Genomic DNA, 14,495 nt, shown 5'->3' on the forward strand with positions numbered 1-14,495 from the left:
CGTTGATTGTAAAATACATCATATACACAGAAGGCTGTACAAAATACATATGTGCAGTTTAAATAATAACTACCCACTGAATGCCCATGTAACTATCACTCAGGTTAAGAAATAAAATCCCAGGTGTTTTTTAATGCACTGTCACAGAAGGAAGGGAGCAGTTTACGATGAGACAGAGTCTAAATCTCCTTGATGTTCCTTAATCAAAAATGAAAAATTTCCCTCCTCATTTCTCTTTTGACATGTTAGTCCCAAATTTGGAAAAGGTCCTGAAGTAAACAAGTAAAAACATCTTACTTCCTAACTCCTGAACTCAAATTAAATTCTTTACGTAATAGTTCATGATGCTCCCTGGTGAGGTATTCAAGGGGAAGAGGGAACGTATAGTTAATGAAGAACAAAATATTTTAAACCTATGCTGCTGACGTTTTTATCATTATGACTTACTGTCCTGTATTGTTGCTATTTTTTTTAAAAAAACCTCATGTGAAAAATTTGACAGGGAAGAATGATTAACAAGCCTAAATAAAACGTGGTCTCTAACGTGACTCTCAAGTGCAGTGGCCCTAAATACTGAAGAGTGCATTGAATGACTGATGTTTCCTCTTTTGCAAAAAAAAATATATATATATATAATAATAATAATAATCCATTGTCTTCTGGGCTTATCACCTTATGTAGTATTTTGCATTTAGGTAAAATCCTTCATTCAACAAGTGGTTACTGAGTTCAATGCAGTACTAAGCACCATGAAGAGGTGAACAAAAGTAGAAAAACATAATCCCTGCCTTCAGGGGAGCTTAAAAACACTGGGGAAGATAAAGCATCCACTAATGAGGCAACTGAAAAAAGTACTTACAATCCATAAACAATTGTCTAAGAGTAAAGCACAGACTGAACATAGAAACTCACGAAACTAAAGCAGTTTGTAAGCGTGTTGTTTTCAACTTAGAACACATTTTACCAACAGAAATGTTATAAATAAATGCTGACTGGGTTTATAGGTTTGCCAAAAGAAACTCATTTAATTTGGAATATAGGGAAATTTTCTCTGTATATTTGCCAGGAAAATACAGTAGAAAGCAAAAGTGTCGTAATACTATTAGACAAAAATTGGAAAACAAAAACGGTTATGAAATAGGTTTATAAAATACATCTCGATATATTCTGAATGCTGAGGCTTGAGAAAGAGCATGTTTAATTAAAGCAGGTAGATGAAGACGTCTGTGGAGATTCAGAAATGGATCCCTATCAAGAGCACTTGCAGTCTGTGACATATCTCTCTTTCAACTTCAATATATATATATTTTTTTCACTTTCATTCACCCATTCAACAAGTATTTATTGAGGATCTCCACTACATGCCAGGCACTGTTCTAGGCACTGGGTGTACATGGGGAGAGCGCATGGGGAACACACCAGAACACAGGGATCTTACCTTCTAGTGGGGGCTGGGAGGGAAAAACAATGATGTCAAGAAGGGATAAATGTTTTTCATTGCTTCGTGTTGACCATTACTCTATGTTTATGACCAATATTAATTTTATATTTACCACCCTCCATGATTGGGATCGGAATGTCTATTTGTTCTAAATGGAACTAAAGGAGGGTAGGGCAAATATAGGGCACAGACATTTCCCGAGGTTTCTGGCAACAACCGCAGGATGGGAAAGGGACGTATGTTGGAAAAGATGACCTCAGCTATGGCCAATGAGAGAAACAAAATGGGCATGATTCCTTTGAGGAGGAAGCGTGTTACATCAGGCAGAAATCACCAAGCCTTGCCATCAGTCACGGAGAGCTTGGGCACTGTTAAAAGGAGGTAGTTTGCATTGGCCATCTAAAACTGTCTTGGCCATTTCTTTTCTCCTCTTTTCTCCCTTCCTCCTTCCTTGTTTCCATTCCTTCTTCCCTCCCTCCCCCCTCCCTCCCTTCCTCCTTCCCTTCCTTCCTTCTCTCCTTCCTTCCTTGAAGCAAACGTTTATTGGTGATTGCCAGGCACAATTCTAAGCATGAGGGATACAAAGAGGAATATGACACAGTCCTGGCCCTGGTCCTCAAGCAGTTTATAGCCTAAAACAGCGTTCCCAACTCAGGGATTAGTTATATCCAGGGGCAGTACTTTTAACTACTTAGCAACCCATGTAGCACAAGCCTACCAATGAGAATATACGCCAGTCAAGGTTCCAGCATAGGGTTCTGGAAATCCGCTGCTGTGTTAGTAGTTAACCTTGTAGTGGCTGCATAGTGGTGAGGAAGGAGGTTCTGAGGGAGGGGTTGGAGTAGCCAGGATAATTGGGTAGGTAACAGAACTTGGAGGGGGGTTGGTTTGTGGCAGTAACTATTTACCAAATGGTATAAAAGTATTAGTCATGTTAACAATGACTGTCATTTAATGACGATACGACTGTATCAATGGGTACCAATTAAATCCTTAGCTCTACCTACAGCCAACACTTAGGAAAAGAAGGCAGTGGTTGCAGTGAGATTATGTGAGTGACGGAAGCTTTCCTGAGTGAGTCCTGAGCTTAGTCTTGAGAAAGAAGGTCGGCATTAATTGGTAACTAGGAAGGGGAGGACATTTAGATGTGAGAAATAGCCCAAGTAACAGTGGAAATGGATAAATCATATATATAGAATGCCTTAAAGAGACCAACTTAACTGGAAGTGTGGGCAGTGAGAATGTATTGTAATAGGATGAAGAGTGCATTTGGAAGAATGGGCTGTGTGTAGCAAGGGAGAGAGGGGGTTGGTTGTAGAGTCAATTGGGAAGAGGGAAACATATGCTAGGGTTACAGGTTTAGTTCTGACGTAGCAGGAAAAAAGGGCGGGGGGGGGCTACTCTGTTAGTCCTCGAGCAGTATGATGAAAGTGACATATGAGGAAAACCATTCTGCTGACTATATAGAGACTGAAGAAGGGTAAGGCCAGTTTAAGTGGCTACTTCAGCAGCCCTGGGGAAGAGTTCATTAGGGCATGAACCAGTATGGTGACTATGGAAATGAAAGGAAGAGTTCAATCTCACAGATATTGCAAGACCACGTGAGGAGCAGAGAAAGAGGAATCGGTGATAAGTATAATATATTACATCTTAAATATGATAGCTGATTTTCTAAACACCCAAAGAAAAATGTAAGTCTCTAATACTAATTCCTTTAAAATAGTAAATTTAGCCATATAATGATCCTATCTAATTTACAAAATAAAGATCCTAACTCTTCACGATGAGGCAGTATGAATTGATAATCTTTTGACACTAAGAACGAGGCTGCTGTATGATACCACAAGGGACAGCATTAACTAATTTTTTTTACTGTTCATTTATATTAACACAGAAAATGCATATAGTATGAAGTTGTTGACATTTATGTGAAATCTGATAGATTTAATTGTTCTGATGTTCAGTTTACTTACTAAGTCACTTCCAAATGAAAGTTTTATCTTTTGAAGGTGGAAAGAAATGCTTGATTTTTAACTGAGTTAATTTTCAATTGACTCCTGAGATAACAGGGAAGCTTTAGGAGCCTAATTAAACCATGTATTTGCTCTAATTACTTTAGCCGCAGACTGCAAGGAAACAAAAGCAGCAAACAGACCTGTTCTGTGCGCAGCAGCCAGGCATTTGACGGTTGTTTTCTCCAGCAGAGATTTTGAGTAGCACAGAAGTAAAGCTGAGACGAAAAGCCATCATCTGCAAGCAGTGGCCGCAGCCACAAATCACAGGGCAGCCCCTTTTCCTGCACAGTGTAGAAAACATCATTTATCGTGCATGATTTTATTTATGTCCTAACACAGAGAAAGCAATCATCATCACTAGCATCATTTTTTGATATCAAGGTAGCACCACATTTTTATCAACATAATTGGATGTTAGCTCACAAAAACTGTAGAGCTAATACTTAAAGGACAATTTATATATTGGGCAAGAATAATGGTGTTTTTTTATACTGGCTACTTTTTCCTCTCAGGCTTTATTCTCTTGAACAATGTCCATATTTAAAGTAACGGTTTAATTTTCAAGCTAAGTAAATCCACATTTCTGTTGTTCATTTTGATTTCAGTACAAGTGGAATTTAGAAGACTGATGATCATCTGTATGAGGAAAAAAGCAGATGAGTTTTTATTACTACTGACTACTCAATTCAGTCAAACAACTGCTTTCTTAAAACAGGATTCACAGGATATTCCTTTTAAAGGCAAACTGCATTAAAGGTATATTTCTTCATTAGGTAGAAACTGTTTTAAAGGTACTGTGGCTGTATTTATCCATTGATCTTAGTTTCTAGGTGTAAAATACCAGCTGAAATGCTTGAGTTTCCCCCCTTCAGCTAAAGTGGTAAACAAATAAAAAATATTGTAGAGTTCATTACTTCTTATCTGCTGTTTTAAAAATCTGTGCTTGAGATTCTTGGTTCAGAGTCCAAACTTTACAGAAATTATGACAACTTGAGATTTCTGGGGTAACTTGTCCTAAATATAAAAACAAAAAATTAAGAGACAAGAATCTACAACCAAAGGAGAGTAGAACATTAAAAGCAACCATCTGGTGAGTTCAGGCCCAATACAAAGTCTCTCCTTTTTGCCTGAACCATCTAGAGGTCTGTACCACCCCTCTGCTTTATTTTGCCTATGGAAACCTGACCTAAACTAAACAACTATTCTATATCATTAAGTTGTCCAGGAAGATGAAAGTTTAAATATATGTCAGACAAGCTACAGCATCTGGTGCAATTCAGTAATGATCGTCTCCTCCAGAGAGCTTCAGTGTTGGAACAACTTTTAGAACTGAGGAGATTTGGTTAACCTATGTAAAGAAAATAACGTTCTTCTAGCCACACATTCTCCCCGTTCACAAATACTAATATTGGCCGTATCCTCTCCCATTGTAGAAAACACAGAAAGTAAAATCCCTCTATGAAATATTTCACTCTCTCTCTAATTCCATTCTGTTGCAGCCAAATAATATACTTTGCATACAAATAATCAACATTGATAATCTTTCACTGCAGTTGTTTAAAATTATTTTCATGCTTGTTTTTTTTTGTTGTTGTTGTTTAACACATTGATTAGTCCTAGGGGTTCCCCCGCTAGAGTAGAAAATAATGTCTTACAAACTATTGTTTAAGAGTGCTACATAACATTTTAGAAGTATAGATGCTCTCTTATAATTTGTTGATATGAGAACAAACTTAGTTCTCTCTTTAAAACAGGAGGTAAGTTTAGATATGTGAGTTTGTTTAAAAGAAGGTTAGAAGTGATCATGGTGACATTTGTGTGTGTCAGTATCTCCCTTCTGAACTACACTACAAACCTCCTTGTGCCAAATTTACACATCTTTCAAAACAGAAGAGAATCTAGCTTAAAAGTGATACTTTTCATCAATAGACTAGGAAAAAAACTTGCAACAAATATGACAAGGTTTTAATATCTTTATTATGTAAACAAGTCACACATAATAAGACAAAAAAGAAAACACTAAGAACCCAACAGGTAAGGCAAAGGACACAAAAAGACACTTGACAGAAGATAACACTATTGTCCGCAAATATATGTAAAAGTTTTTTTTTCTAATCTCACTAGTAAAAAAAAATGCAAATTAAAAAAACAGTGGAATACCATTTCACCCATCTTATCAGTGATTAAAAAAAATAACAATATACAATTCTGGGAATCAGTGTGGTGACAAGGTAAACTGATAAAATGTTTTTGAAAAATAATGCATCAGATAGAAGTTCATATATTTTAACCCAGTAATTCCACTCCTCGGTTTCTACCCCAGGAGAATAATTCTCAACATTAAAAAAAAAATCTATAGGTCCAAGATGTTCATTGCGGCATTATTTATAATATTAACAAAATGAATGAAAACAACCTAAATACCTCGAAAAGAGGGATGATTAAGTACATTAATATACAGCTGCCTAGAATAGTTTGCTGCATTTTAAATAATGTTTAGGTTGATCTATAATAATATGGGCAAATGTTATCATGTAATGTTAAGTGAAAAGAACAAGATACAATATTCTATACATTGTAAGCCTACCACTCTATGATAAAATTCTATAAAGACATGAGGATTTAAAAATCTATTATTCTCAGTATTTTCAAAATTTTATTCAACATGCAGTTTAATGGTTTTCCATACATTTTTAAATGTCATGTTTTTACTCAAAGCACTTTCAAATGCATTGCCTTGTTTTCAAAACATTTATATCTAAAGCAAAACCCAGTGCTTGGAAAGGCTTATGAAACATTATAACATCTATCATAAAAATCTCAAATGATTTCAATCATTTTCATTTTGGTTATAGGAGTAGGGAACCTTCTACATATGTGACCAAGCAGCTGAAACGTGGGTAGCAGCTCCAGTCAGACCTCTGTCAGCATCCACACTCCTTCTACCTCTAGCCCCTTTCAGAAATCACAGCTGCTCTTAGCACCTGTGAATATACTGTGCTTATAAACCGGTGGCAGCAGAGGGAATGATAATGGTTATTTCTAATATTTTGGAGACAGCCAAAACCAATTTCTTTTCTCCCAAAATGGGAACATCAAAAAGGAGTCATTCATCCAAATGTGTTTATTCTGTTACTAACAGAGAACAAATTCTTAAGAAGGCAGGGTTGGGGGTTATTTTTATGATGTATACATTGCTTGGTTTACTGTTAGATTTTATAAATAATACGCTTTGCAGAATCTACCCAAGGGCAAAGGTGAACTGACATTCCATTCTTTTAGAAATACCACGTCCACCCCTCCCCCTCCAAAATCCCTCTTTGCAATTGTGGTCATCCCTTTAACATTTTAATGTAACAGGGACCTATCTCCACAGTTAGGAAGCTGAAATCCTAGTAGAAGAGAGAGAGAGAGAGAGAGAGAGAGAGGAATTGAGAAACACTTCAGGTTGCACTTACACTCCAGCAGTTTTTCCAGAAACAGAGGAGGCAGTAGTTCTTATTTTTGAGGTGTCAAGTTGTAGACTGAGATTCGGCAAAAATCTTCTTTTCTCGACGCAAGGGATGTGAAATATATTCTAGGATATGTGTTCAGTATGATCCTTTGTTCTAGGTATGAGCTTTTCTTTTTCTAAAGTTTTTCGGTCTCGATCAAGGAAAGGGAAACTTAATATTATTTTGAAATTCTCTTAAAGGCGCCTTTCAAAGCATCTCCCACGGGAAAATATCACGACAGCTCAACACTGGTGTATTTGGGTAAGAATCGAGCCCGATTTTATTTTTTTCGTCATGGCTGTATACTTTGCAGGCCCCCAAATTTGTGCTTTCATAGTCAGCATTAATCTAATAGCCAGAAACACCATCTTTAGCCAACCTGCGTCTCGTGGGCCACAGACGCGCCCTGATGGAAGATTAGGTTCATTTTGAACGCATCGCTGTTATCTGTGTGCCTCAGACTCGCGGGCTTTTGTCAGGGCTGGAGCGAGCTCGCGAGTGCCTGCAGCGCAGTGGGCGGCAGGTCTGAGTGCCCTGGTGGTTAACACGTTTCCAGGGGATGCCCACGCTTTCTCCCGAGACTCTCGGCTCGCCGTGCGCGGCAGCAACTAGTGGACCAGACTGTGACAGAAAGAGAGAATTTATGTGAGGGACGGGAAGAAAAAGAGAGGGCGCCCGGCTCGGTCCCGGGTCACCGTGGCTTGGGGATTTGCACGAGTTTATCACTACCATTAATAGCTACTCGCAGAGGGTTGTTTACCGCCGAACGCGCGACAACCAGACAGCGGAGGCCACTCCGCGACCCAAGCCACTCCTCCTCGCCCCTCAGCTCCCTTCCTGCCCCCCAAACTAATTAATTCGAGGCCGCCTCATTGCCAGACACTCCCATTGGCTCCCATCCCATCCAATGAAAACCTTGCAACAGTTTCACCTGGCTCCGGCTTCCCAAATAAACAAACAAACCGTCCCGGGACCTTGCCAGCTCTTCTCCCCTGCGCCGCCCGAGACAGTTGCGCTCCGCCTCCTCCTGCCCCCTCTCACCCCCTCCAGCGAATCATGCCCTTGCCCCCTTCGCGGGCCGCTCTCTCTTCCATCTCTCTCGAACTTCTCCCGCCAACCCCCGACCACCACGCCCGTGCCTCCGTGGACTCCTCGTGAGGACCTGCGTGGCCAGACAGCCCCTCCTCCTCCTGTCGGTCCTCCCGAGGCCCAGAGGCCGGAAGATTCTCCAAGAGGGTCTAGGCGGGACAGGAGGTGGCCCCGCCTCTCGGGCCCGCTGCCCCCTCCCTCGCACACCTCTGCTGGCAGCCGCTCGCGCCCCTCCACTGCGTTGGTAGCCGGAGCCACAGCAGCCGCCGCGTGAGGCAGCGGTCACGTGTTGTTTTGCCCGCCGCCGCGCGCTTGGAGTGGAGTGGGCGGGGGCGGGGGCCGAGGCGGGAGGGGGCTGGGGCGGGCGGGCGGGCGGATGGGGGTAGACGGCCTCTTCCCCCAACCCTCGCTTCCCCGAGCCCCCCCCCCCTCCGCCCGCTCACCTTAAAACCATCGTGCATCACCATGGCGAGTTGCTCCTTCGCTCGCGACCAAGCGACAAGGAGACTGCGAGCTGCAGCAGCGGCAACAGCGGCAGCTCTAGCTGCGGTGGCGCCCACCCCACTTCTTTCCTCGGGAACCCCGACCGCACTCATTGGGACCGGGTCGTCTTGTCCGGGAGCCATGTGGCTCTCCACGGCCACTGGCTCCCGGTCAGACTCCGAGTCCGATGAGGAGGACCTCCCCGTCGGGGACGAAGTCTGCAAACGCGGCTACCTGCGGAAGCAGAAGCATGGCCACAGGCGCTATTTCGTGCTCAAACTGGAGACCGCCGACGCCCCAGCTCGGCTGGAGTACTACGAAAATGCCAGGAAGTTCCGGCACAGTGTCCGCGCCGCGGCGGCTGCAGCAGCGGCGGCTGCCTCTGGCGCCGCGGTCCCTGCGCTCATCCCACCGCGGCGCGTGATCACCCTGTACCAGTGCTTCTCGGTGAGCCAGCGAGCCGACGCAAGGTACCGACACCTCATCGCTCTTTTCACCCAGGACGAGTACTTCGCGATGGTGGCCGAGAACGAGTCGGAGCAAGAGAGCTGGTACTTGCTGCTCAGCCGCCTCATCCTCGAGAGCAAGCGCCGCCGCTGCGGCACGCCCGGCGCGCAGCCGGATGGAGAGCCGGCCGCACTGGCGGCTGCAGCGGCGGCGGAGCCACCCTTCTACAAAGATGTGTGGCAGGTAATAGTCAAACCCAGGGGGCTGGGGCACAGAAAAGAGCTGAGCGGCGTGTTCCGGCTCTGTCTTACCGACGAGGAGGTTGTGTTTGTGAGGCTAAATACCGAAGTGGCCAGCGTGGTCGTCCAGCTCCTGAGCATCCGTCGCTGCGGGCACTCGGAGCAGTATTTCTTCTTGGAAGTCGGCAGGTCCACCGTCATCGGCCCGGGGGAGCTCTGGATGCAGGTCGATGACTGTGTGGTGGCCCAAAACATGCACGAGCTGTTTTTGGAGAAGATGAGAGCCTTGTGTGCAGACGAATACAGAGCCCGCTGCCGCAGCTACAGCATCAGTATCGGCGCCCACCTGTTAACCCTGCTGTCCACTAGGAGGCACCTGGACATGCTGCCGCTCGAGCCCGGCGGCTGGCTCAGAAGGTCCCGCTTTGAGCAGTTTTGCCACCTCAGGGCCATCGGTGACGGGGAAGACGAGATGCTCCTCGCTAGGCGCTACATAACACCCAGTGAGCCTGTGCCCCCCTCCAGGCGAGGAAGACTGCACCTGCCCAGAGCGCGGAGATCCAGGAGAGCGATTTCAGTGCCAGCCAGCTTTTTTCGCCGCGTAGCACCCAGCCCCGTGCGTGGCCCGCACCCTGCAGAAGCCCCCAGCGAGGGAGCTTGCCTGTCTTCTGAAGCACCTGGTTCTGGCCCTGGCAACTCTGGGGAAGAAGGCAATCCTCAGGGCAAAGAGGATCAGGAAGGAAACGGAGGCGACTATATGCCTATGAACAATTGGGGCTCCGGAAATGGCCGGGGCTCAGGAGGTGGACAGGGTTCAAGTGGCCAAGGCTCCAGTAGCCAGAGCTCTGGAGGAAGCCAGTGCTCGGGCAGGGGGCACAGCTCCGGAGGCGGCCAGGGCTCAAGTGGCAGCCAGGGCTCAAGTGGCCAGGGCTCCGGGGGCCAGGGTGCAGGAGGAAACCAGTGCTCAGGAGATGGCCAGGGCACCTCAGGTGGACATGGCTCAGGCAGTGGCCAGGGAGCTGGAGGTGGGCACGGCTCAGGCCATGGCCAAGGACCCGGAGATGGCCATGGCTCAGGCAGAGGCAAAAACTCTGGAGGGGGCAAAGGCTCAGGAAGTGGGAAAGGCTCCGAAGGCAATGGTGATCATGGGAAATCTCTGAAGAAAAGATCCTACTTTGGCAAATTAACTCAAAGCAAGCAACAGCAAATGCCACCACCTTCACCACCTCCACCCCCGCCAGCTGCAGCAACTGGTGGAAAAGGAAAGTCTGGGGGAAGGTTCCGACTTTATTTTTGTGCTGACAGAGGAGCCACAAAAGAACGCAAAGAAGCCAAAGAAGTTAAAGACACAGAGACCCCAGAAGGTGCAGCTCGGGGTCCCCACAGAGCCAGAGCTTTTGATGAAGATGAGGATGACCCATACGTGCCAATGAGGCCAGGGGTGGCTGCCCCTCTCTCAAGCTCCAGTGATTATATGCCAATGGCTCCTCAGAATGTCTCTGTGTCAAAAAAGCGCCACTCTCGATCACCTTTTGAAGATTCAAGAGGGTACATGATGATGTTTCCCAGAGTGAGCCCACCACCTGCACCAAGTCCTCCAAAAGCACCTGATCCTGACAAAGAGGATGACTCAAAGGACAATGACAGTGACAGTGACTATATGTTTATGGCTCCTGGGGCTGGTGCAATTCCAAAAAACCCCAGAAATCCTCAGGGAGGCTCTTCCTCCAAAAGTTGGAGCTCCTACTTCTCTCTGCCAAATGCTTTTCGGAGCTCCCCATTGGGGCAGAGTGACCACAGTGAGTATGTACCAATGTTACCTGGAAAATTCCTGGGGAAGGGCTTAGACAAAGAAGCCTCATCTAACAGAGGCCCCAAAGATGTAACTTCAAAGCCTTCAGTTGAGGCGTCATTCTCAAAGCCTAGAGATGAGGGATCACCTTCCAAGCGTTCAGGTGATGGGCCCCCCAAGAACAAGACTAAGAGACCTAATCGACTTCCTTTTATTACAAAAGGAAATAAAATCAAGCCCAAACCACAAAAGCCCACACATGAGCAGAAAGAAGCTGACAGCGCTAGTGGCTACATCAAGATTGACTTCCCTAAAAGAGGTAGCAATATGCCAGCTCCCTGTATTCAAAGACTGCCAGGTTTATGGGGCATAATTGCCGACCCCAGACAGTTCGCCTTTTCGAATTACGTGAATGTTGAGTTCGGAGTGCCATTTCCAAATCCAGCAAACGACCTCTCAGATCTTTTAAGAGCTATCCCAGGTGCCAACCCCTTCTCTCTGGATGGTGCTAGGTGGCCACTTCCGCCTCTTCCTCCCAGTGCTACAGGTAACAGTGCTAATGAGGAAGGTGACTACATTGAAGTGATTTTCAACCCAGCAATGACACCAGCCGTGCCTTTTGCTGACAGTGCCATTCGCTACAATGCTCAAACAGGTCGCATCTACGTGGTCGACCCATTTTCTGAGTGCTGTATGGACATTTCTCTCTCCCCCAGCCGCTGCTCTGAACCACCACCTGTAGCGAGGCTGCTGCTGGAAGAAGAGCTCGAGAGAAGGCGCCCACAAAGCCGTTCGCAAAGTTTCTTTGCAGCTGCCAGAGCCGCCGTCTCTGCTTTCCCGACCGACAGCCTCGAGAGAGACCTCTCCGCCTCTTTAGCCGCGGCCGCGGCAGCCGCGCCAACCTTAGCCGTGAGCCGGGCTTTAGCCGCCACCTCCGCCCTGGTCGCTGCCCCGGGCAGCGGCGCAGCCGCCGCGGGCCTCGAGGCCGCCGCGGGATCTGACTCCTCCTCCGTCCGCTGGTTCCAACCTGCTGCTAATGCTGCTGGTGCCGAAGCGGTAAGAGGGTCCCAAGACGTTGCGGGTGGCCCGAACCCCAGAGCCCCAAACCCATCGGCAGACCTTGCCGGAGGTAACAGAGCCGGCGGGGCTGCCGCTGCAGCCGCCGCTCCCCCTCCATCACCTGGCCGCGGCCGGGCGCCGAGACCCCCGGAGCAAGAAGATTCTGACGACGACGACACGTACGTGAGAATGGACTTTGCCAGACCTGACAACGAGAAGTTCGACTCTCCCCAAAGAGGTTGGTGAGTTTAGAATTCATTTCCCCGAAGTTAATGGTTATTGCTTAATGAATCGATCGATGCACTACTCTGTCTACAGTGTTAGGAAAATGTGAGCTAATATTTCATTCACTGATGCTTATTTAGCATGGAAAGTAGAATTCAGTTTTAATCATGCAACACCTTGTGATCGTTGCCAAAACTTGTTTTAATCTAATGATAAGTTTCTTTACCTGGAAAGAACCGATTATCATTTAAACATTGGTTCTACATTTTAGGAGTAGTTCAAACTTAAGGATATGTAGCATGAGGATGCTTTCAGATATCCTTCCCTAACGCTTAGTGATTTATACAAACAGGACGTCGTAAATTGAATTCCATCAACTCATTTTCAAATCAACAAGTGAAAGCTGCTTTTCTACAAATGACCATATTTAATTGCAGGAAATTTAATAAGAGCACCGAATATTGAGCAGTAATAATCAACTGTTAACCTTTGGGGGTTGATGACATTCTCCTTCTGAAAGTTACTTTCTTAAAAAGCAGTCATTGTTATGCTGGTTTGCTATGATTTACCAAGAAAGTTAAATCTCAACTGTTAGCATGAACGTCTGGAGGGAACAAAAGGTAAATAATCCAGAACAACAGGTGATTGAAAGAAGAGGGTATTTGGCTCTGGAATGTGTTTTTGTGTTGATTTGCTTAGTTTTTACACAGGATAAATTGCCAGAAACCTTGAGCATTCCTTTTCTATGTCACTAACAGTGACAGGCAAGTCACCTCTGCTGTGCCTCATTTTCTTCATGTAACTCCCCCCAAAGAGGGTATGGTGACAACACTATAATGGGTATGAATATTGTTTGAAAGGTTTAAAAAGCATTTAAAACATCTAATTGGTGCGTCTTCTGGGCAATTCAGTAAACAAGATAATAAGGGCTGGAGGAAGACCTGACCCCAGGGGCAGCCTACCCTGGAAGAGTGGAAGTTTTTTTTTAAAGGGTTACTTTTCCAAAGGAAGAAATAAGAAAGAATAGGATCCTGGAAATAAGACTTCAAGTAAATCTGCTGTGTACATCGTGCAATGTTGTTATCAGGGTGTCTGGAGACATTCTCAAGAAATGATTTTGGAAGATGATGTCTCCATAGTCTCAACTGCCTTCCCTCTTTACCAGAATGTGCTTCTTTTCCAGGGAAGAGAAGGGATGGACCCCAGCAGTTTTCATTCCAGTAGTCAGTTTAGTGAAGATTTTTGCTTTGCTTGCTTTGTGGAATGCTTTTGTGATTGGATCTCTGCCCACTGTGCTTGATCAGGCAGAACAAGTTGGGGACTGATCACAGCAGTCACCTAACAAGCTCCCTATTTAGTGCAGGTGTAGGCCCCCTCCCCTTTCTCCCCCTGCTTTAGAAAACTTGCCATACAAAAACTCACGTTTGCAGCACGGACACATTAAAGAGTGATCATTAAAACGACAAAAGGATGCTTTGGCTTGCCAAAGGATTCAATTCAGATCTCCTTTAAATTGTGAGCTCCCCCCAACATACACACACACACACACGTACACGTGCAGGCACACACACGCAATCACCACTACTACTAGAACCATGCACTTAAAATATACAGATATATTTCCAAGAATTTAATTCATAACCAGCTTTTCAAGAACAGATCTATTTTATTCTGTGAAGTACACCTGGAAATTGGACTTAAGCTACTGTGTGAACCTAACTGCTGAAGACACCATTTATGATACTGATGTGGGTGTTCCATAGCTGTCTATGTCCCTGTGGTACTTGGAAAGGACAAGTTTTCATAGAGGTTTGGCTGTACTTTCCACTACTCTTTGTTTAAGCCAAGATGAAAATGAGTGAAAATTTCTTGTTCCTTAAATAAACCCTGTCTTCCCAAGTATTATCTAGATCCTAAAATAATTAACATTATCTTAGCATAAGTTACTGATTTATGAATAACTTCAAATGACTTTGTAGCTATTCTGGAGGCTTAATGTTCTCTAAATGTGTTGTTCATTGAGGAAATTCCTAACTTTATTGAGTAACTACAGCAAGGAGGCTGTATCTCACAGGGAGGTAGGTGGTTAGGTTAAAACAAGAGAGTGAATGTGGAAGCACTTTGGACCTTTAAAGCACTTTACAAGTGTAAGATATTTTAATTTTGTCATTGGATTAACAAACATTGAAGTTTCAACAATTTCAACAGATG

The 14,495-nt window shown here is 45.0% G+C and overlaps 1 protein-coding gene across 1 annotated transcript; it reads left to right on the forward strand.

The window, feature by feature from the left end:
• Positions 1-8,504: 8,504 nt before the first annotated feature.
• IRS4 (insulin receptor substrate 4) lies at positions 8,505-13,008 on the forward strand (the record flags this gene model as incomplete). The annotated part of the gene is made up of 2 exons (XM_081221963.1): positions 8,505-12,301; position 13,008. Coding segments are annotated over 2 exons (3,798 nt in total).
• Between the last annotated feature and the right edge of the window lie 1,487 nt (positions 13,009-14,495).

The sequence above is a fragment of the Mesoplodon bidens genome (genome assembly GCF_964165515.1).
Source record: "Mesoplodon bidens genome assembly, chromosome: X".
Classification (NCBI taxonomy): domain Eukaryota; kingdom Metazoa; phylum Chordata; class Mammalia; order Artiodactyla; family Ziphiidae; genus Mesoplodon; species Mesoplodon bidens.